This window comes from Gobius niger (genome assembly GCF_951799975.1).
Source record: "Gobius niger genome assembly, chromosome: 12".
Lineage (NCBI taxonomy): Eukaryota > Metazoa > Chordata > Actinopteri > Gobiiformes > Gobiidae > Gobius > Gobius niger.
This window is the reverse complement of record NC_136863.1, coordinates 7,665,809-7,690,027: the sequence shown is the minus strand read 5'-3', so window position 1 is coordinate 7,690,027 and position 24,219 is coordinate 7,665,809. Positions and strand designations below refer to the sequence as shown.

Sequence of the window (24,219 nt, the reverse complement as noted above, 5' to 3'; positions counted from 1 at the left end):
GCAATACAAGTGTAAGCCATTATTATTATTATTAATAGTCACAATACATTGACCTGAACCTCAGACCAGACAAAGCTCTGGTCCCCCCGTGCAGTCCTAGGTGCTGTTCATGTTGGAAACTCCTGCCCTTAAGCCCTAAAAGAACCAAGTCCCAAGTCAGAACGCTGTCCAGCACCCATCCCTCTGCACTCATGTTCGATTTGCTCTCGACGAGTTTGGTTCCAGTGCCCAATCTGCAAGTTGAGATGAGGCTGACGTTTCATAGGCGATACAAACACCCACAAGATAATTATTAAGACAGGACAGACGTAGTTGTTGAGCTGTGTTTATTCCATAGACAGGTACATCCCTTCTCCCATGGCTGGCTGAAAATGACGTGGAATGTTACAGCAAGTGCTTTTTTTGTTGCATAAAAACCTCACTGTTTGAAAAGTCATTGTTAAGACCAAATAATAAAGCCACATTTTATCATTCTTATTACGTCTTAGTTAAATTAATTCCATTTTTACCACACGCTCATCATCGGCATCATCCGTGGAGGAGGGGGAAAAAAACACACCGCAATTGTCCCAAATCTGTGTAATGAACTCAAGTCAGTCTGAATGAGAATGGAGGAGATGAAACAATGTCAATAGTCTCACTTATTCAGTCTCTCTTCAGTGTGGTTGGCTTCTTGTCGCTGGAGTTGCTTAAAATGTCTGTGCACTTGTGAAGTTTGTGGATCACATTCAAGATTTCTTCATTTGTTGGAAAAAATAATAATTAGGCGAAAAGGCGGGTCACGATTCCCCGTTCTGGACTCTGGAAATCGGAGGCTGCATAAAGTCTTTAAAGGGCCCCAAAGCTTCCTTCAGGGCGGAGCTGACTTCGGACGACGAGCAGGTGATGCATTCGACCAGCGTGGGGTACAGGGCGATCACCTGCGCCCACGTGTTTCCGTCCACTGCAAGGATTAAACACAAAGAAATGGTCACAAATAGGAAAAAGCAAAAGGAGGCAGTTGCAAAAGAAATTCACCAAGTTTTTGAGACTGAGATTAATACAAGAAGCACCCAAATAGACTTCTTCCAAGGCACTGACTGGGTTTAAAACTTGGCACTCGAGATGCTTCGATTGGAGACACCAAAACAGCAAAGTTATTCAAGGATATACAGTCATAGATCTGTTTGTATTTGATCTTTCTGCATGATCATCATTATCCGTCACCCACAATACGTTTCCTTTTTGGTCGTCAAAGGAATAAAGTTTGAGCACTAGCAGACTAGCCAGAATACACGCTTTTCCAATTCTTTTCAAAGACGTGTAGTCTGGGATTGGGGGTGATTTCGTCAAATTCCCAATGGGTGTGATTGACAAGCGAATTAACCAATCAAAGAACAAATGGAAATGAAGCAAGCGGCATATGGTGTATTTTTCTAAACAAGGAAGTTAATGGTTTTAAAATGCGCTGGCTAGAAGAGCGACGGTGGTGCAGGGGTTGTCTCTAGTGATGGGATTTGGGAGCCGTTCAGTCGGGAGCCGTTCACTTTAAAGAGCCATTCAAAAGACTGGCTCTTTTGAGCAATCATGTTTTTTGTTTTTTGAAGTAAATACCCTCTGAATGGACGTTATTTTAACGATAATGTCACTATTTCAAACAATATATCATTGATATTTCCCTTTATGGAGTTAGTTATCACAAAAAACAATCACACGACCTGATTAAGCTTCTATTGCTCGTAACTTTTTCTCTGCCTATCTCTCCCTCGCGCAAGAGGGAAAAGAAAAACTTAAGTGAAAGAGGTCTTCAACACGATCTCCTCTGTAACGGTTTATTATTTCATGAGGACTTTTACTTCTCAAACTCGTTGCCTTATGCATGCTTACTTTGAGCTCTTTGTGGGGCTGCAGTGTAGCAGCGGTGGAGACGACCGGGGCGGACTGATGAGGAGGCTTTTGGTGATGTCGCTTCGGAGGCCAAGAGCGGAGTGGAGCTGAGCGAACAGGTGGAAGATGTGAGTGTTGGGGCTCCTGTAGCCGCCTCGTCACTCACGGACCCCGCGCTCCGTTTTCCCTCCCATGGCCCGGGAGAGCTGGCGCTGGGAGCGTTCGGGCGCTCTCTCTCTCGCTGTTTCCTTAGAGCCATGCTCTAAAACCCTTTCCCCGCAGGCTGCGCTCACGTCCTGTGGCCGTGCATTCACAAACTGTCCCTCTGCCTCCTCTCTCCGTCCGCCCCACTCCAGCAGTGACTTTTGTTTCGCAAAAAAAGCCTGTACAACTAAGTGACGCCCCTCACCCGAAGAGGAATAAAATAATAATTAAAAAATGTGCCGTTCACTTCGGCGAACCCGTTCATATCGTTCACTGTAAAGACTCGTTCAAAAGAGCCGGATCGTTCGCGACCGACACATCACTAGTTGTCTCGTGATCGGAAGGTTGCGGGTTTGAGTCCCAGCTCTTGAAGGTGCCCACTGTCGTTGTGTCCTTGGGCAAGACACTTCACCCTCCTTGCCCCCAGTGTCTGTGTACACTGGTGTATGAATGAGAGAGTGAATGGGTGACTGGTTTCTTACTGTAAAGCTCTTTGGGCCTGACAAAGGTAGAAAAGCCCTATATAAGTTGAGTCCATTTACCGCCTGTCGTTTTTGCCACAATAACTTAAAGGTGTATTATGCAACTTTTTATGGGAATATATGTATATATTTCATAATCTGAATCAGAACTGTATTTATTGCCATTGTTTGAGAACAGGTTAACAAACTAGGCAGACTATAAGGGCATGCGTAAAGAATATAAAAAATAAATAAATAAATAGTAAAATGTGATAGGACAACAATTCGAGAGCAACAACAAGCGGTATTGTATTCACAGATATGCAGGTGTGTTAAGTGAAAGCAGCAGATATGAGTGAGTGTGGACAAACCACATAGTGCAATAGAGCAGTGCAAATGGCCGGAACAGGTTATTATGTTCATAAGTCTGATACAGATAGTATGCGTATATGATCTTTCAGTAACTGTGCGGCTGTATGGTGGGTGGATAACGTGCTCTCCAGGACCAATTGTTTTTAGAGTTTTTCTCTGCTGACAGACTCTCTCACCAGAAAACCTGCCCTACAGTGTCCTAGAGGCCGCCATGATCGTAAGAAAAGGCAGCAAGCTGACCACCCACACAGGCACGGGGTCACTGAAAGGTCAAAACACATTAATATCAACTTTGTTTGCCACTTAAAAAGTTGCGTAATGCACCTTTAAGGATACAAGGAGACATTAGCATCGAAAAAAAAGAGAAGATGAGAACAGTGTTGGTCTCCCTTTTTATTCAATGCATCAACGTTTGTCATCAGCTTGGAGGTGGTTATTCTTACAACTGATCTAAGATGTTGGTAAGGCTTGATCGCTTCCTGCCTCACCACAAGATAAACTTGGATTTGATTGAGACAGTGTGAGGTCTTTCTAATGTTAAGTTCAGAGCATATTCTTGAGGATACTCGGGATCAGAAGTTACATTAACCAAAAATTCACCGTCATTTATGGAATATTTCAAGCTTTGACAGAAAATTTCAAAGGCCGTCCGTCATTTTGAAGGATTGAAAATCAAGCCGTAATTAAAATAAAGAGCGCCCGGGGCTCTGTCTCTAAAAGCAGCTTCACTGTTTCACTTGCATCACTGCCTTGCTAGCTAACTTTCTGGGCGCTAACAACAACACAGGGAAGAAAACCACGATGCAAATGCGGTTAAAGGCTAATAACATCCTTCCCATCTGGAGCCGCTCCTTAACTTAAACTCAGGTACATCTACGGATGAGCTCATCTATCCCCCCCCCTCTCTTTGTGCGGCGCAAGAACTGGTAAACATTGTCCCGCTCACCCGCTGTTTCTTAAACATTAACGTTAAAATCGAAAAAATACAAATAATAAGCTCCATTTTACATTTGTATTAGTGTAATATGCGCCCTGATGTTGATGAGCAGATCCTCCTCTGAGACTTTTACACACGAGTTCATACACATTTCTGTAGCTAAATGTGTGTTCCATGGCTCTGTTCAGATGTTTAGTTTAAAGGGACTGGATGCAAGTTAGCCATTTTATGCTCACTACTGCCACCTCAGGTCATACGTGTAACTGTAGCTTCTATATTAAGCTCGTGCATGACGGCACTTCAGACCCGAATTAACAACCTTTTGAGTGACAGTGCAGGATTTCAGAGGCAGTTGTGGTGAACAGGTCTGGGCTCATTCTACACATTAGGACATTGTTGGAACATGTAGGGGGGAAAAAATACTTTATTGTGGCATTTTTAAACTCTGCATAGTCCCTTTAACTCCATTTATCCAGCAATCTCACATTTTTCCTAACATACACAATATGAAGCCTATATTAGCTATTGGCTGTAAATGTCTTTAAAACATGCTTATAATGCGAGATTAATTCTTGAAGGACAAAAAAATAGCTCATGCCCGTCAAAATGAAGGAGAGCAATGATCCCTAGCGAAACCACTGCTCGGGATTATTGTCCCACATTACGCGAATCCTCCAGCTATTTACTCCGGACCAATGTCGTAGCTCAGAAAAGTCCCCAGGAGTAGTGGTGCGGTCACTCACTGCTCCTGATCCAGTTAACCTCAGTGGCATTAAAAGACGGTCAAAATGCAGAACACAAATCTCTCTACATGTGGAAAATAAACTATATTCTAACGCACAACTACTTAAAAATAGGCACTACAGCTATAGATTTGCTCTCCAAGTGAGCATAGTATCTTTGTCCTGTATTGCAAAATCACACAAAAATCCTTCAAACACTCAAAGACCAAAATGAATCATTTCGTTCTTTCTGACCTTTGCTGAAATCTTTACATCAAAGCTGCGCTTTTTTCAGCCTAGAAGTTACACAGTAGGAGGGAGGGGGAGGGGAGGCGGGGAGGGGGACACGATGCATCGAGATAAAAAGCAATCAAAGAAATCATTTTCCCTGCCAAGATTCCCACAGGCAAAAGAGAACGAGTTTTGCGGCGCGCAACGCAAACATCTTGAAGGGCACTTGAAAAACGCAATCCCAGACGATCTCATTTCAATCTTTTCCGCTTAAAAGAAATAATTCATTGCCATAATTGACCTTGCTGGGAATGTAAACATCCCTGCCAAGATGGAGGGCAGATAAGCTCATTTGTAACATCGGTCCCAAATGTACACAGAAATAATTCACGCGTAATGGCAGAGGCTGCGAGTTTACCTTCATAAGACCTTCGAAATTACTTATACACATACCGTTTTCTGGCTGCGTCTTCTTTAGGGAGTCCATCAAAGTGCTGATAGCTTTCAAAACAAAGATAATCTCTGTGACTTGTTGCCTGAAACAGAAAAAAACCCCAACATGGATGTCACATAAACAGCTACAGAAATAAATTAGTGATATTGCGACGCATTGACAAGATTAATAGACAGTAATTAAACCGCTCTATTGTTTCGTAATTATGATTCCCCCGTAAGGGTTTCTGTGCTAATGTTTTATGGGCCTATAGAGAATAATTGCAGGCAACTAAATAATGCATTTTATAGTTATATTCATTCATCATCTTGGGCTTGTTATGGCGATTATGGCCACGCTGGAAGGAAACTGAGCAAGAAGTTATGAGCTGAAGGTTTTACTCACTGGCCATTGTGTCTTGTCTTTTTAAAAAGTTACAAGACACAATATTCAGTTTATTTATTGTGTATATAAAGAGTACATACATGCACAAGCAGCGTGTTAAATTGAAAGTTTTTTATTGTCCAATTACTACATTTATAATGCAAACAGATGTTAAATCTGTCATAGACCACTTTTTTTTTTTTTTTTTTTGCATTTCTCACAAACCTTTGCTGCAAAAATAGTCAAAGTAGTCATGTAGTTATTTTTAAAAAACAAAACAAAAACTAAAATTATTTAATGCAAGGTTGAATCCAATTTTATTTTGTGGTAGTTAATTATGGCCTTTGCAATGAATTAATCGTAATGAATCACATTTATTTAGGGATTGTATTTATTTTTTGGAGGTATATTTTTTCTTCTTTTCATTTTCCTACATTCTAACTTATTTTAAGAGCAGATGTGAGGCCTGTGTGATCATTTCAAACCCTTCAAAGACAATAACATTAAGGCTTATTTTGTGAATAAACAAGTTTGGCAGTAAGATTGTTTTTGCCTTCATGCCGGATTCGTCCCTAAGCAACAACTTTCAGGAAAAGGGAAACTGAAAAAGTCTGATTCATTTCGATTCATATCTTTAATTGCATTAAACCTTATGTAATTAATTTAACGGAATTAATCAGAAAAATTGTCCCAGCCCTAATTTGCTAACTGCGCTTTTTAATAACAAGGCCTTAAGTTCTGCACAGTTAATTTAATGACTTGTATAAAAACAGCCAAAGAGGCCGGTGAGCGTAAAATAGTTACAAACTGAAATAGAAATCTATCACTATTTGGCTTAAAGTGGCCATGAGCAAAATCAAGGCTTAAAGCAGTACTAAGTAACTCATGCCCCTAGAGGCCACAAGCGCCACTGCAGGTGTCGTAGCATGTTGCGTTTCCTTTACTCATTAAATGTCTGTGAGAGTAAATACTACACTGACAGAAAAGACAAAGGGAGAGAGGGATATTGTACATCCAATTACACAATGGGGATAATTGTTTTCACTCAAACTTGGCTGGAAATACTGTTTAAGTGGTGCTAAGCCGCAGTTAGCTCTGCCCGTTAGCCTGTTAGCTTCTTCTTCGTGATTCCATTAGTGTGTATCGGTGATTCCGACCCGGTGGCAGCGAAGTTGCAATTGTGGTTTTCTGGCCAGAGACACCAGGGGGAGATGAAAGACCCCCCAATCATCCCATTAACACTTGCATTATTAAGGTAAACAAATGACTTAGTATTGCTTTAAAAACATTATTATGGATAGCTAAGCATTTACATTTTACTTAATATTTTATATACTGTCTGCGTAAAAAAGAGACAGTAAGGAGTAAGAAACTGGGCTGGTCAGGATTAAACATTTTCCTGGTGTGCCCCCTGCAGGCCGTAGCGGGAATGACAAGGATCGACAGAGCTCGAGTGATATTACAGATATTAGCTTAAAATCATCCAGTGGCAATTCTATATTTTGAAATGTCTAATACAGACTCTGAATCCGACTGCAGTAGTTGGCGCGTACCTGGGCAGGGGGCAGCGTCCGCTCAGCCGCTCGTCCTCCACGTATCTCCGGAGCACGTCCTGCGACCTCTTGAGCAGCACGGAGAGGGCCATGCGGGAGATGTAGCCCTCCTGCGGCGTGGACGCTTTGTTGCTGAAGGAAAACTGCAGCAGCGTCTCAAAGCACACCTTCGAAAACTCCTCCCGCATCCGCACATCGATCTCTGCTTCTGTTCAAGGAGGAAAACACACTTAAAAATAAAGGAATGGGAAATAGGGTTATAGGTGCTTGACAAGGAAACGCAAATTGTGAGCCAACAACTTTGTTTTGTCAACTTCAAAGGTACAGTAAGTGTGACTAAATGAGAGGCGCTAACAACATTTATTTTACACTGAGTGAACACAAGTGAGTTTTAATTATTTCAGTGGGGCTCATACATCAGCTCACACAGGAAGAGCTTCTTCCTGTGTGAGAATAAGTGACACAAAGCCCAGACTTTAACTTATAATAAACTATGTACCTACTGGCTGTGCGAGCAAGTGTTAATAATAATGTCACATGAAAACTATGGCTGAGAATACACTAGATTTTAACCCAGAGGGAGAACTCTGTGGTCCTCTGAATGTGTTTTGGTGATTTTATGTTTAAAATTTTAACAGTCTAGGCCAGACCAGGGTCCAAATCGACAAAAAAAAAAAAAGAAGTCAAGCAAAGGCCTGGAACATACAGGGTTAATTCACAGTTACATGGGGATTCTTGTGTTTTTCCAGTCTTTACTACTGTGCTTTGGACAGAATGATATTAACTGAATACTGTAATTGTTTTTTTTCACTGAGCCCTACTTAGTCCAGGTTTACTCCAGGTTAAGTCCTGGTTTAGTCCAGGTTTTAGTGGGCGCATTGAGTTGCCTTGTCTTGAAATGCGCGGTATAAATAACCTTGCCTTGCCTTACCTTGTACTGGTTTAGTCCTGGTTAAATCCAGGTTTAAAGGAACAGGCCACTGTTTTTCCATACTGAGATATGTTCTTACCTGAGCTTAGACGAGTTGATACGCACCTGTCTAGTCTTTGTGCGTGCGCTCAGTCACACAAAACGACCAAAGATGTTGTTCGTATTTGTCCTCTCCTAACATATTCCTATAGCTCCAAACAGGGGTCAAGTTGGAACCTACCACACTGTTTCACGGGCACGCACACAGACCAGACAGGTACGTATCAACTCATCTAAGCTCAGGTAAGAACATATCTCAGTATGAAAAAACAGTGGCCTATTCCTTTAAGGTCTAATTTGCACGATCGCACATGCATATTTAATTTCATGCCGTATTTCAGTCATTCCGCGGCCATCTCTAAAAATATAAACAAGTGTCAAGAAGCTCTTTCTGTTCAGCTGGGCTGTAGTTATACTGATCTGCAGTCAGAGAGAGAGAGAGCACACACTGAGGGAATTCACGGTCGGGTCCAAAGTTCGGATCCAGGACTTAACCTGGAGTTGGGTCTGGACAGGTTGGCGCGTAGGCCCGTGTCTGGACTATAGACATGTTATATTATTATTGTGGCCATACCGCCTTTGCTCTGTCCAATCCGGTCAGACCTTGGAAGCGAAGCAGGGAAGGCCTGGCAGGACTTGGGTGGGAGACCCTTTGGGAACACCAGGGAGTGAATGTAGTGCGTGAGTGAGTGAGTGGTGGTGATCGGAGGGGGCGATGGCGCAGACTGGTTGCCTCGCTTCCGTCAGCCTACCCCAGGGCAGCTGTGGCTACAATAGTAGCTTACCACCACTGAGTATGGAGTGAACGAATAGTGCCATGGAAAGAGTCTTATTATTAATAGACCGTCATTACTCACTCCTCCCCGTTTATCACAATGACCACGCTCGAGGGGGAAATCATGGCGGATTTACAGACTCCCCCTCCCCAGCTCTGACGAAGCATGTTCCTAAAAAGGGCATATGGGCGGGATCTTCACTGTAGACTTGGCCCTTGCGTGATGTGTAGTTTGGTCGTAGCTGCGCAGCTCCAATGCTGACAGTCCGGCCCTCATTAGTATACGAGATTTCTAAAATGTTTCTTACAAAAACCAGCCTGGTGCCTTTAATTGTGCCTAACCCAGCGTTATCACAGGAGCAATATCTAGCTGTAGAAAGTTTAAAAAAAAATAGGCATCAGGCTTTACTGTTATTTAGAACGTGTCTAAAGTCCAATGCTATGCAAAGTAAAACTAGCTTGTTCTGCCACCACTATATGGAGGTAGAGGTACTACAGCAATGTCGGCCCCTAGCGTAAAAATTTTTTTACACAGTGGTGGTAAATCTGATCTGATCAAAGCCAGGTGCAACTTAAATCGATATTGAGTTATTTCTCATCTCTAATACCATAATTTGAAAAGTGCAGCTATCGATCTTAAAATGACAAATTTGTATACATTTACCTGATAATCTGTATTTTTAAGGTGCAGAAAAGACAGATTGCTGATCATTTCCATGACTGTGGACTTTACCTGTGAATGAGGGCGACTGGGAGTGGATGGAGCCTCTGTTGAGCATAGCCATGATCTGACCGACAAAGTCTTTGGGAATGAAATTGGCAAACGGTAAAATCTCGGTGCTGATCAGCTGGACGACCTAAAAATAAAACAACCCAAAAACTGCATTTAGACATTGTCAAAGAAGATTAAGCAATATCACTACAGTAAATGAGACAAAAAATAACATGACCTCTCAGTTTGATAGTTACAAATAGGCAGATGGTCATAATATTATGCCTCACTGGTGTAAAATCAAGAAAAAAAACCTTGCCTCGACATCAATGGCTTCATTCTTTTGAAACTCCTGAATGGAAAGGTTATCCGGAGGTGTGCTGTAAGGACAGAACCAGTCTTTTTAGTTTCTGTGTCGAGCCTGTAAATCTTTCATACACCTACACGCCGCATGAATCATCCCTGCACCTTTTGGTAAAGAGAAAGTCCTCGAAGGCGTGCGCCAGTTCAGGCCACATCGTGTCGAACTTGCCGAACGAGGCGTGCTGCCGGGCCACGGGGAGCCCGATGGAGAGCACCTTCAGCAGCGACGAGACCGCTAACTTCCAGGTGCTTTCAGAGGGACAGGAGTATTTCAGCCCCAGAGGCATTCGTAGTGTCTGAGCGGGAGAGGAGAGATGTTATGAAATATTTATCATTCTGTTTACTGAACTTCACCATTTGCTTTTGACTTTTTTTAATAATAAAATACAAAATTGAGTATGACTTTTACGGCAAGGTCAACAGGGAGGTTGCGGTACAGCACAGTAATAGTATAGTAAAAGGAAGGAAGGAAGGAAGGAAGGAAGGAAGGAAGGAAGGAAGGAAGGAAGGAAGGAAGGAAGGAAGGAAGGAAGGAAGGAAGGAAGGAAGGAAGGAAGGAAGGAAGGAAGGAAGGAAGGAAGGAAGGAAGGAAGGAAGGAAGGAAGGAAGATAGAAAGGAAGACAGGTTAAAAAAGAAGGAATAAAGAATGAAAGGAAGAAAGAATGAATAGAAGGAAGGATGGGAGAAAGGTAGAAAGGAAGGAAGAAAGGAAGGGAGAAAGGATGGGAGAAAGGAAGGAAGGAAGGAAGGAAGGAAGGAAGGAAGGAAGGAAGAACGGAAGGGGGAAAGGGAGAAAGAAAGAAAGGAAGGGAGAAAGGAAGGAAGGAAGGAAGGAAGGAAGGAAGGAAGGAAGGAAGGAAGAATTGATGGGAGAAAGGAAGGAAGGAAGAATTGATGGGAGAAAGGAAGGAAGGAAGGGAGAAAAGAAGGAAGAAAGAAAGATAGAAAGGAAGACAGGTTAAAAAGAAGGAATAAAGAATGAAAGGAAGAAAGAATGAATGAATGGAAGGAAGGATGGGAGAAAGGTAGAAAGGAAGGAAGAAAGGAAGGGAGAAAGGATGGGAGAAAGGAAGGAAGGAAGGAAGGAAGGAAGGAAGAACGGAAGGGGGAAAGGGAGAAAGGAAGAAAGGAAGGAAGGAAGGAAGGAAGGAATGAAGGAAGAATTGATGGGAGAAAGGAAGGAAGGAAGGAAGGAAGGAAGGAAGGAAGGAAGGAAGAATTGATGGGAGAAAAGAAGGAAGAAAGGACGAAAGAAAGGAAGAAAGAAAGGAAGGAAGGAAGGGAGAAAGGAAGGAAGAAAGATAGGAAAGAAAACAGAAAGGAAGGAAGAAAGATAGGAAAGAAAGGCAGAAAGAAAGGAAGGAAGATGGGAAAGAAAACGGAAATAAAGGAAGAAAGATAGGAAAGAAAACAGAATGGAATGAAGAAAGAAAGAAATGAATAAATGAAGGAAATTCATTTGTACAGCACCTTCCACAGAGTCACAAAGCGCTTAACATGGGACAGTTAACATTCACTCCATATACTGTGGTGGTAAGCTGTGTATTTAGGCGCGGCTGCACACATCTGCACCACTACCATTCATTGCCTCACACATCATTCATCCTGGCCTATTGTACATGTTTTTAGTGGTAGGAAAAACTGGAGCACCCTGAGGAAACCTACGCAGACACACAGAGAATATGCAAAAACCACAGAGAAAGCCCACGTCTGGTACTGGACGGATTTTGTAGTGATGTTTCCAGATTATTACCAAATGGAAATTGACAGTATTGACAGGATTAGCGTTATTAGCAGGAATAAGGAATACTATGAGCACGCTATACTTCATACATGCAGTTCTTTCCATAAATGTAAGATTTTCCAAAGTCTTTATCTCCTCAATTTGACTCACAAAGAAGATTCAAAGCTTGTTCTTTAGAGTGAAGCAGCTGCTGTCCCAAAGGTCAGTCTTTTCATTTCTTTATAAAAGTCTTCCCAACACCATCTGGCCGGTCCACGAAACACAAAAATGTCCAAAATCGTTTCAGACTTGCACTCTTTTGTCTGCGCCGTCCGGGGGAAAACGGCAATTAAACGCAGGTGTCGAAATTATACAATATTGGAGATTAGGAGCCAGATTTTACGAGACAGAATTGTGCTACATGAATGACTTTACATGTTCATAAAAGGCTTTGGCAAACGCTCCGCTTCACATCTGCGGCATTACAACGGCAGAGCTTTAATATTTAACACTGATTCTTTGCCAGAAAATATTTCATACTCGGATGTGAATGGAACGCAGAACGCAATAGGTTTTAGTTATAGACAGCCAATTATATGATAATGACAAAAACAAACTTTTAAGTTATTTCAGTTCATTCCCTGGGCTTTGAGTAATCCCGTTTACTCTGGTCGCTTCTTCTTCTTAGTGTTTAATAAAGCCATTCCCAAAGTCTGGAGAATTTATCATGTTTTACAACTTAAAATCACATCAAAGAGTTGTAAATTTTAACAAACAAAATAATTCCTGTTTATTTCTGTGATTTTCACTGGAGCTGTTCATTGAAATCAAATATGCTGTGTTTATGAACAGGGTTTAGACAGGCACAAGGATGTCAAAATGAATGCGTTTTAATGCCCAAACACTATATTTTAAGTCCACAAAGGTTACAGGAATAGAAAAAAAAATGCACATTTAATTTAATTACAAACATTTCATAAAACTGAGGAAAGAGAATTGGACGAAATGGGCAAAAACCTTTGGCGAATTTCAGCCAAAACTGCTGCTGAGTATGTTCATCGAGAGCAGTGGTTCCCTTTTTTGTCTCTCGTATCCCTTGAGGCATTTATTCATACTATTTTTTTTTTTAACAAAGTGAGAAACTAAACAGATTATTCCGTATGTAGTAGAGTGTTATGTTCAAAATGTAGCTAAAATACTCTTCATTTTACTGAAAAACATCATTAAAACAAAACTATTTTTTTTAAAGCAATATTCAAATTCTACTTTTTTAATCTCAGGTAATTCCAAGTACCCCCTGCCAAGTGCTCAAGTCCCGCTGGTTTGGAAACACTGCTCTAGGCCATAATATTGGTATCTTTGATGAAGTCACACAGTAAAAATTGTAGAGCAATGCCAAATTTATTCAAGAAATTTAGATTTAATGCCAGTTTGAATGCAATTTAATGCTTTTTAATGACATTTAAGGCCTTGATTTTGGCACAATTCATTTCATGGCTTTCAATGCCCTGTTTTTGCCGATCATAGAACTGAAACCACTTTAAACGGACCAGGGTTTGTTAATGCAGGTGTGAATACAACAAACGAATCCTGGTGCGGATCAAAGAACCAAGCGGACTCTGGTGCGGTTCGCTTCAGGTGTGAATATAAACCACTGTTGATCCGAGACAACTCCAGGATACATGCGCCTTTTGGGGTTTAACAAGCCACCGTAGCAAGGCCCTTTGAGAGAAGTTAGCCCTTCGCTGCTGCTAACGCTCATACTGGATGGATGCTACAAACAATGAGCCGTGGACAGACCTGGAGCCTCGAGGAGAAACTGGGCCTCCTGGATATTTGGGCAGATGTGCACTAACCCAACTGCTAGAAAAGACACAAAAATGTGTTCGTGTTCAGCGTGTTTAGTGAGAAAATGAAGGAGAGGAGCTTCGAGCGTCTCCTGAACAGCTGCGTCAAAGTGGAAAAAACTTTGCCAAACTTAAATGAAAGTATGAGACGCATTAAAGAAGAGGAGGAACAAGACCAACAGTTTGTCCCGTGGACATAATAGAAACAAACAGCTCCGCAGACGACCCTTCATCCGCACAAAACACCTCTTCCTCTTGTGAAGCTGAGGTTAATGGTAAGTGGTCTAGTCTCTCACATTTCTTTTATTATCATAGTAAGCGGCAAATTAGGGCTGTCACGATAAATACTATATCAACTATCGTTCAATAAGTCACTGCTAAACGATATATTTTTGGGCTCGATATTTATCGTCTGTTCATTTATTAGCATTTTCCCCCTATTCTTTCTTTGTATAAGTTTTATTTCTAACTGAAGCAAATTGAGTTGCATTATATTTCATGTTTATTGCAGCTTGTGTGGTATTTTAGGATATTATGATGCACTTTTAGAACAAAGGTTTACTGTCATTTTTATGCCTGAGAGTTGACCGTATCTAGTATCGTTAGAGTCAATTTATCGTTTATCGCAATACTTTCCTGCCTCAATAGATCGAACTTTAAATTTACAAAATATAGTTCACTTGCAAAAAGTACAGTCTGAATGCGAACCGCACCAAACTAAAACGAAAAGGCCGCTTTTGGTCCGGACCAAACAAGCAGACCAAAGGACTTTTCTGGTCTGAATACACCCTTAAAGGGGTATTTCAGGATTTATGACATAGTGTTGCTGATTTCTTGAGATATATATTTTTTAATATCCTGAAATATCCCTTTAATGACTTGTTTCATCATGTGCCATTCCCACTGCTGCCAACAGAGGCCGCTCCAGGCCAATTCCAAATCCTGACTAGCCCTAATGTCTTACTGTCCTTTTCATACAGACTTCATAAACAAACAACTGTCAGTGTTTCAGATTTCCTATAGAATGTTGTTTGCATTACTGGATTAACGTGCATTATAAATAAAGTTGGTATGGTATAGTAAATCACAAATCGTAAAATACCCAAAAGCCATTAACTGTGTCCGCTCTAAAGTAGGCCTGAATGATTGTGGGAAAAAATGTACAGTATATACACTAAGCACCGCAATTAGATTTTTTATTTATGTTTTACAGTTTGTCTAAATTGATAAGACTGTTCTTGGCACACAGCACACTTTTCCAGACATCATTAGCAGACTGTTCAGGCTATTAGATATGACAAAATACTGCACTATGACAAGAATACTACACTATGACATCTTTTGCACAAATTCAAGTTGCAATTTTGACCCTTTGGATAAGCTTGTGGCCCGACTTCAAAGTTGGGCTGTGCAATTCATTGAAATTAGATTACGATTTCGATTATTACACTAAACAATTACAAAATTAGCATAATCAGACTTGCATTATTTCAAGGCGCTGGGATTATTTTCCCTTTGCATTTCACGTGCCATGACTCATGCTTTTGCCTGACATAAAAACAAACTGCGCTGTGTGATGATGTCATCAGGCCGCGCTGCTCAGTTTACTTGCGCAGGTGTGAGGGCTGGCCAGCAGGGGGCAGGTGTGAAACAGAGACCTCTCCTTAATCGTGGCATACGTGAAATCATTTGTACTTTTATGACTGTTCAGAAAACAGAAAATATTCAGCATAGTTTGTTTATTAATGAATAGATAAATAAAATAAAGACTTTTTTTTTAAGGCAACAAATAATCGTTTGAATAATCGTGACTTCAATTATGACAAAAATAATCGGGATGATTGTTTTTTCAATAATCGAGCAGCCCTACTTCAAAATATACATTATCATTCCCGGTGTCACTTATTTCACATGTATTCATAGCGATTAGCATTTTTCACGGCTAATGACAACACCTGCAAAGACATCATTAAAAATAGATTGCCGAAGGGTTAAATTACTCCTCGGAGTGCGGAGAGGAGACACACAGCGGGCTCCCACAAGTGTAATTTCAGTCATTTGTCTTTATCAGCTTATTTCAGTTTGTGGGTGGTTGGTGCTGTCCCTGTAGCCACAATAAGCAACATCTTGTTTATCATCCTCTTTTTGGGGCACTAAAAGTATCTTAGTGAACACGGTATTAATCTATCAAGCCTGGTCTGGTCGCAGAACACACAATCAATCAACACTAATGTGCAAAGCCTTTTAAAACACACAAAGTATTTTACAATTCAACAACGCGTAAAATGAGATTCAAATTATAGCTAAACCCGTCACACATGCATTTACACAACTGCATTAGACAGAGGAAGTAGGCATGACTCTGCAGCACTCAAGACTTTAGCACTTCGACCTGGTTACAAACCGTTTTATAAGCCAGCTTTTAAATCATGCTTTTCATTCATTCATCTTTTCTATTTGAGCAGCCAAAGTTCAGCAGATGGAAAACAAAACAAGGAAAGAAAAGAGTGTTTCGCATTGACATAGGGCTGCTCGATTATTGAAAAAAATAATCATCACCATTATTTTAGTCATAATTGAATCACGATTATTCAAAACAATTATTTGTTGCCTTTAAAAAAATAAAGAAACTACTTTCTGTTTTCTGAACAGTCAGAAAAGTACAAATGATTTCATGTATGCCTCGATTAAGGAGAGGTCTCTGTTTCACACCTGCGCAAGCAAACTGAGCAGCGTGGCCTGTTTTTATTTCAGGCAAAAGCATGAGCCATGGCACGTGAAACGCGAAGGGAAAATAATTCCAGCGCGGTTATGCTAATTTTGTAATCATTTAGTGTAATAATCGAAATTGTAGTCGAACTTCGATTAATTACCAGATTAATTAACATTACCAGAAAGATAATGTTTAGATGATCTGCAAATTTACAATATCAGGTTCAGAAATGTTTGAAAAATTTGGGGGAATCGGGGAGAAATTGTGGGGAAAATAAGGAAAAACGTTGTAGAAAAAAACAGTTTAGGGAAATATTAGTAATAACGAATGAGCAAAAATGAGGGGAAAAATTTGGAAAATTCGAAAAAATTGTGGGGGAAAAATAGGGGGGGGGGGGGGGGAATTGGGCAAACATTGGGGGGAAAATGGAAAAAATGGGAAAATGAAATTGGGGGGAAAAAAAATATACATATATATACTGTATTTGAGCTGAAACAACCAAGTCACTTCCTTTAATGCTGTTCCTGGACCAGTACCTGCTTTTGATACTTTTATGTTCCCGACACCAGTCGTGCCGAACCTTTTTTCCGATACTGATATCTTTTAATGGCACCTATATGTCAAATACACTGCCTGATCAAAACAAAACAAAAGTCGGCAGCTGGATTTAACAAACTGTTAGAACTTGGGGTCAGTGCAGTTTGTCTAAGTTCAACAACACTATGAGCCCAAAGACTGAGATCAGCTGACGACCTGGACGTCCAGGTTATTCCGTCAATGGATTCCCTGATGGCACGGGCATAATCCAAGAGGACAATGCCAGGATTAATGGGGCTCACATGGGGATGAGACTTCATTTTCATACATGGATTGGCCGCCACAGAGTCCAGATCTTAACCCCATTGAGAATCTTTGGAATGTGCTGGAGAAGAGCTTTGCACAGTGGTCACGCTGTCCCATCATCAATACAAGATCTTGTGTGACAAATTAAGGCAGTGCAGGTACATCCAGTTTTGCAATAGATTCTATACTCCATAATTCATCGTGTCCTCTGTCAGACTGTGGTGGACTGTGGCTCCAGCCTCTGAACCCTCAATCACACAACAACAACGCTCATACAGGCAACTATGAGTTTTCTGAAATACCTTGATAATATTCTGTAGTACTTTCTCATTGATGACCGCTTTGTGGCAGGCCGTCTTGTGGTAGAGGTCCACCACCACCTCCAGGGAGCGCTCCGCAAAGGGCACGTAGTTTAAGGCCACCCACTCTGCCTGCAAGACGAAGAAGAGAGCGGAAAAATATGGTTAATTTGGCAAACTTGGCATCTTTATGAGGATAACAACAACAATCGTAGCAGTTTAAAGACACACTTTGCAGACAACATCAATGTTAGACTTTAAGTACGTAGACATGTAATAGGGCCGCACGATATATCGGCAAATTAATATTTCCGCAATATCCACACCGCAAGAAGGCATGGCATTTTGCTAAATCATCCGTCCTGCTAACACAGACTAAATCATACTGTAAATGCTTGGCAATAAAAAAATAATAAAAAAAAATGCTAACTAAGTTCAATTTCAGCTTTACTTTGTGCCAGATATAGTGTTATGTCACGTCTAGTTTTGACACAAAATTGGCTCATTGTACAATGTGGCAACATTATTTCCGCTGACCTGAAGTTGTGAGCGCCAGAGCTTCCAGCTCCTGTTTATTTCCTATTCATATTATTTTAGACCTGCTTGAATAAGCATATTTTCTAAAGATTATGTGATGGACAGATCATTGCTCACTGCGTGTGAAAGAGCTTGATGTAAGACGTAAATACTTCAACAGAGGAGACGTCTGCGTTTACACAGGTCGGCAAGTTTGTTTTGAAGCTAAAGGCTCACATTAACTTGATGAGTTATATAATTTAAAAACGTGCCATTAGATGTCAACCGATATATCGGCCGAACGATTTTCTGCTGATATTTGACCAATAAAAAGCCAATATTTCCAGAACCGAAAAAGACTACGAGCTTCAGGGGAATAATAAAAATAATGCATTAGTTTATATAGCGCTTTTCCAGATGCTCAAAGCCGCTTTACAATTTTGTAAATTATTAATTCACAGCATACTCAGTGGTGTTAAACTGCTAATGTAGCCACAGAGAAACACTACGATGAAAATCGTTCACAAGTTTGTACACCTCAGATCATATGTTTTAGACTTTTGCTTATAATTTCGGAACAGATAGAGACTTACAATTGTTTTGGAATCTGCTGATCTTTTAAATGAGCTCCATCCAAAGTGTCTACTAAACATGAATGTCCTGAATAAATCCGCCCTATGCCCCTGATAAAGCGCCCCCTGCTGTCGCAGTTTAGGGGCATCATACAATGGATTATAGACGAGAGATTTATACAAATCAGCCAAAAATATCGGCTGTGCATATTGGCATCGGCGAATCAAAATCCAATAGTTTTAATCTTATTTAGTTATTTAACTAATTCAATCACATACTATATACTATATATATCTCCTTTGCTGATATATTTATATTTACATTAAGTGTCTATCAGGTGCATCAGGAACTCACAGACCACAACATAATCTTTAGACAACAGAATTATTCATGAAATGAATAGTACGTGAAGCACTGGCGCTCACAACTTCAGGTTAGAGGACGTAGCGTAGCCAAAACAATATTTACCAAACCATTTTTCTTCTCATATCGTGCAGCCCTAACTTGAAACAATGCTTTATTTAGGAAGTGTGTCTTTAAGCTCTAAAAATGGAAATAAAACGGAAAATCACAAAAGTGCACACAGTGTGATTACAACCAAAAATTAAACTGAAAAGGTACTTGGACTGTGCACACAAAAAAGGCAATAAACCACCGGTTAGTTTAGTGGCAGGCAAAGATTTGAGAAAGAGAGGGCCACAATGGAGTGAAGTGGAAAATGAGACCAAGGAGGAGCCAGCCACGCGGCATGGAAATCTCAAGATCGCGGGAGGCAGGGTTTTTGCACAATTCAGCACAGATTATTATCACTATGGGACTAGAGGAGAGGGCGACTCACCGGTGCAAACAGCTGGATCTAAAAAGGTTATCCAGTGAGGTGCCCCAAGAGAAAGAATGAGAGAAGATTGCAATTAAAATGTTGTCTGAATGGTATTGATTTTGAAGACGCGTAGTGGTAAGTTAACATCGACATGTCATGCAATATTATGGCTTATCATTCTACTTTAAGCCACCTCAGAATTTATATAATCTAAACTAATGTGTGTTGCATAGAAAAGACAATTGATGAGTAAAGATTGATCATTTAAGACTCTTGTGTGTTTCTTGGAGCGCACAAGAAAAAACAAGCCACCGTTTTCAGCCAACGGCATGCTAACAAATCGATGAAGCTGTGATGAACATAGCTTCACTGCAGGAACAGGTTTGGTGAGGATTTTGAGCCGGGTGTACACTGCACAATTTTAGCCCACTAGTCATAGAGTGCGCCATCCTCTCATTGCGGCTAGGACAGGGGTCTGGAGCCTTAAAGGGACTATACAGAGTTTAAAAATGTTAAAATTATGTGTTTTCCTCCCCCTACATGTTCCAGCAATGTCCCGAATGAGCTCAGACCTATTCACCACAACTGCCTCTAAAATCCTGCACTGTCACTTAATATAGAACCTGCAGTTACACATAAGACCTGAGGTGGCAGTAGTGAGCATAAAAATGATCCACTCGCATCTAGCCCCTTTAAGTCTCCTTGTATTGGCTTCCTTTGGCTTTGACAAGCATATTTTTAATGCAAATATTCTCCTTGAAATGTGTCCGCCCCTTCACAATTATTTTACATAGGACTGGAGAAGTCAAGTTAAAGTGTCTGCGTACATTGGTGTATGAATGAGTGAATGGGTAAGTGGATCCTTGCTGTAAAGCGCTTTGAGTGGCTAATATAGGTGGAAAAGCGCTATATAAGTTGAGATCATTTACGATTTACGAGTTTCTACTTGGACTCAAAGTCGTTTTCAGGCCACACAGAGAAACAGTGCAGCGTTGACTTGTTGGTGCAAATGAACAATGAACACAAATCAATCTACTGTCAGATTTTAGCACCGATTCTGCCTACACATACAGACTGCACTTCTGTTTGTTTTAGTCCATGGTTGCAACAGGTCAAATTTAACAACAGATTAGAACTTGCGTTTATAAGCCGGGTTATATTTTGCGGCTCCAAACAGTTTTTCCTTGGCGGGAGAGGGGGCAAAATGGCTCTTCTGATGATGAAGGTTGCAGACCTCTGAGCAAGCTGCTCTGTGTCAACATCAGCTAGTCACAAGCAACAGAGCCCAGGCATAAACGTGGGCCCTTTTACCTTCCCCACACTCTTCCACTGGAATAAACACAAGCCGTTTGGAGCCTGAACTCACCACGTCAAACTTTGGTCGTAGCTACAATCCTCTCTATGAACAATCGCACAGCTGAGACGAGTTCACGCTCACGGTTTTACAATCCCCAAAGACACAGAAAAATCTTACAAGACAAAAAATTGTGCAATGTACATCTGGCTTAAGGGGTGCAAAAATGTAGAGGAAATTTACAAATTATATCTAAAGATTGGAGCACAAAAAAATCCAGATCGGTGTGCTTCAGCAGTAAAAGATGATGTGTATTTTATTTCAAGAATCTGAACTAATTCTCACACTTGGCACATTTACAGAAATGTTGTTGTGCAGTTATGTGTAAATCCAAAACAACCCTTTTTCAATAGAGATATTTGCTTCTGATGATGAGATGAAGTTTAGTTTTGAAACGCGCTCTCGCAAAATCAAGAGTTCCTTGGAAATTAAAGGAGTTGTTTCCGAGTGAATGAACTGTGCCTGAACTGATAAAGAAAGAATTTGTTGGAGTTGAGCCAAAGGAGGCAAGAGTTACAAAGTGGAAGGAGATGGCTTGAGGCGACTTATGAGTTTTCAGCAGCACCTGTCAATCTCCAGTGACTGAGAGATGCACAAAGCGAGCTATGGGCGTTCGTGCCGCTGTGTGTCATGAAATTTAATTAAAAGAAAATGACGGACATATTCAAAATGATGAATAGAATTAGGGCTGCACGACTCAAGATGTGACGCTTGATACAGACATTTAATATAGAAATGTATTCAGTTCTTCATTAGACATACAGATACTTTACATAGTATGTTTGATTCAATTAAACAAACATCGCTTTCGGTTGTGTTAGCAAAAAATCAGAAAATCTCAGCGATGCTGCAATACATAGAGTAGCTCCAATATATCGAATAAGATAATAAGATTCAACGTAACCTAAAAATGTAGTTCATTCATGATTTCCTTCTTTATTTTCTTCTTAACTTTCGAGTCTTTAATACTTTTTAGTCTGGTTTTGATTGAATTGCATGAATGTTGACAATTAAAGGAATGTATCGCCGTTCTTTCTCATCGTTCAGCCCTAAACCCACCGTCCATTGCACAAGTATCACCTCCATCTCCTGCTCTAAAGCTCATACCTGGTTGTATTTGGCGTTGGCGACGTGCTTGGTCTCCACTCTCCCGTAGGTGGGGGGTTTGCAGGAGAACTCCACGAAGCGCAGCAGCTGTTGGAAGATGGCCGGGTACATGACCTGCAGGTTCTCGGGGCCCACACAGATGGCCTACAGCGGGGAGGGAACAGGCAACAGACAGTGAGGCACAAACTCTGCACAAAACAAAGGCTACGGAGGGACATGCTGCTCTCGGAGACAAACAGAGACTTTGGACTGTTTAGACTAAAGTTTCAAAATTAATCAAAACATTTACTTCTTCTTCTTCTTTATATTTCTTTTTCAATATTTGGATTCAGCCTCATTCATAGTAATGATCCCGTGTGGTCTGTGAAATGAACATGGCTGCTTAATCTCCTCCCACTAAGCCAGTTCCTTAAAAGGGCAAAAAGGCGGGAAGCTCTGTCCTGGCGGAGCAGGCGGACTTCCTCAGAGCTTCAGAGCCTGTCAATCACAGATTTAGGCTTACACATTTTATTTCGAATGTACCTAAACCAGCGTGGTTTATGAAACTCTTTGGAGCCAGGCTTTTAAGCAGTTTAAACGAGGTCCAAAGCTACATAGGAATTTTGTTTACAAAGTGTCTTTCGGAGTCGCCCCTGGCCAACAGGGGGTGGTATTACAGCCATGTCAGCTCCTCACCATGTGGACCAAAGACAAACGATTTCCTCGCCCTGGTTTTACACCTAGCACTAAACAATGTGACAAACAAACCATGAAAACCTTGACTCATTTTGACAAAAGCCATAGTTTGGAACATAACACCCACCTTTTAAAAGGTTGGGTATGTAAGATATAAGAGCAAATATTACATTAACATGACCTATTTGTGTCCCAAGATATGAGGTAAACATGTTCAAAACATATTGGATTTACAGTTAACTGATACAATTACAGAATCCCAAAACACATTTTACATTATGAAATGTTATACATTATTAGTATTATTGACAATCAGAAAGCAGAATGAGTATTAAGAACTCCTATGATTAAAACCAGTAATATGGCAATAGTAATAGAGGTAAAATTATTTGTTTTTGGTCGTGTACAGAGAGATCATGGACCCAGTGACTGATATTAATGATCATTTTTGCAATTCATAAATTTTCTTTTTTAGCTACAACTTGTGAAAGTGTAATAGGAAAAACTGGCTCCTGTCCCCCCATTGGGTCCGGTGACATCATCACATTCTAAACCCTGCAACCCAGAAATTTCACCGGTCCCCAATCAGGTCTTACAGTAATTAGTACTTCAGTAGTTAAAGTGACTGAGGTTCTTAGCTCGAAAATGAGGAATGGTTTAGTGAATCTTGTGCTTCTCATATGCAGCTTAATTCAACTCAGATTCAGTTGTTTGGTGTCTTTTATAAACCACTAAGAGCACATCACTTAGCCTTATTATTTACAAAAGATTCCAACTCCAAACAACTTCAGACTCAAGATTGGGTAAATCAAAAACAATGGGGCCAAGTCTGAAATCTGAGCTGGCCATGCAGGTGATGTGATGATTCGACGTGAAAAGGAATTTGCGTATATACTATTCAAGTCCCACCTTCTGCAAAACGTCCAGCGCGGTCAGCACGGCCTCCTGTAAACTGGTGAGCACCGCCTCAGTGTAGGACGGCAGGATGAACGGAGAGGCGTCGCTGCTGATGGGCACCGACACCGCGCCGTGCAGGATCACCCCGAGCTTCTTCAGGTCCTCCATGCTGAAGTTAGCTTTAATATGCTGGTAGAGCGCCGGAAAGATCTGGATCAAGGCCGTCAGATAGGGCTGGCTCGGGATAAAAGACAGTTTCTCAGCCGGTCCCGTTGGCGGCTTGGTGCTTTCGGTGCCCGTTTTGTACCAGGTATTCCAGGCGGACCACCACAGAGCGGAGTCCTCCAGCGCGGACTCCTCGCCGGGGGGTGGGGCCTGCATCTCGGCTCCGTTGTACCGGGTGAGGCGCTCCACCAAAGAGTCCGATCTCACCAGAGGTCTGCCCGGCCCGGAGGCGGACAGGGGGTCTATGAGCACGGGGGGCACGCCCATCGCAGCGAGCGCGTCCCCGGGTTTGTCCGAGTCCTTCGCGGGAGTGACGATTTGGAGGATTTCCTGGAAGCTTTTGAGCGCGGCTAAAGAGACCTCGTTGTTTTTGCTGAGGGCGGCCGACTGGATGTGGTTCAGCAGCACTTCCCAGGCCTCGAAGAAGTCACCTGCACAAAAACAGAGTATATCGGGGTCAAATTGTATGCTTTTACCTGCCAATTAATTTCATTTACAGAGGGTTGGGTGGAAATTTTGATATTCAAACGCATAGTGAAAACAACAGGAAACTTTTGAGGAAAAATATGTGTATAATATCAGCAAAAAGTGTATTGAACGTGCTCAGGGCCATCAGTGTTGTATTTTTGACAAACAGTAAAAT

At 41.2% G+C, this 24,219-nt stretch overlaps 1 protein-coding gene across 2 annotated transcripts in view; it reads right to left on the bottom strand.

The window, feature by feature from the left end:
• Positions 1 to 305: 305 nt before the first annotated feature.
• The window catches only part of mon2 (MON2 homolog, regulator of endosome-to-Golgi trafficking), a 72,426-nt gene continuing 48,512 nt past the window's right edge, over positions 306 to 24,219 (bottom strand). Inside the window, exons 26-35 of one of the 2 annotated variants that reach the window (XM_079567161.1) lie at positions 23,364 to 24,007; positions 21,780 to 21,923; positions 19,337 to 19,354; positions 17,413 to 17,541; positions 10,089 to 10,279; positions 9,940 to 10,000; positions 9,642 to 9,765; positions 7,164 to 7,371; positions 5,247 to 5,329; positions 306 to 943 (exon numbers count right to left, since the gene is read on the bottom strand). In XM_079567161.1, the coding sequence (XP_079423287.1) occupies positions 780 to 943; positions 5,247 to 5,329; positions 7,164 to 7,371; positions 9,642 to 9,765; positions 9,940 to 10,000; positions 10,089 to 10,279; positions 17,413 to 17,541; positions 19,337 to 19,354; positions 21,780 to 21,923; positions 23,364 to 24,007 (1,766 nt within the window). In that variant the 3' untranslated portion in view covers positions 306 to 779. The remainder of the gene's footprint in view (positions 944 to 5,246; positions 5,330 to 7,163; positions 7,372 to 9,641; positions 9,766 to 9,939; positions 10,001 to 10,088; positions 10,280 to 17,412; positions 17,542 to 19,336; positions 19,355 to 21,779; positions 21,924 to 23,363; positions 24,008 to 24,219) is intronic. The other variant, XM_079567162.1, reaches the window with a different exon arrangement.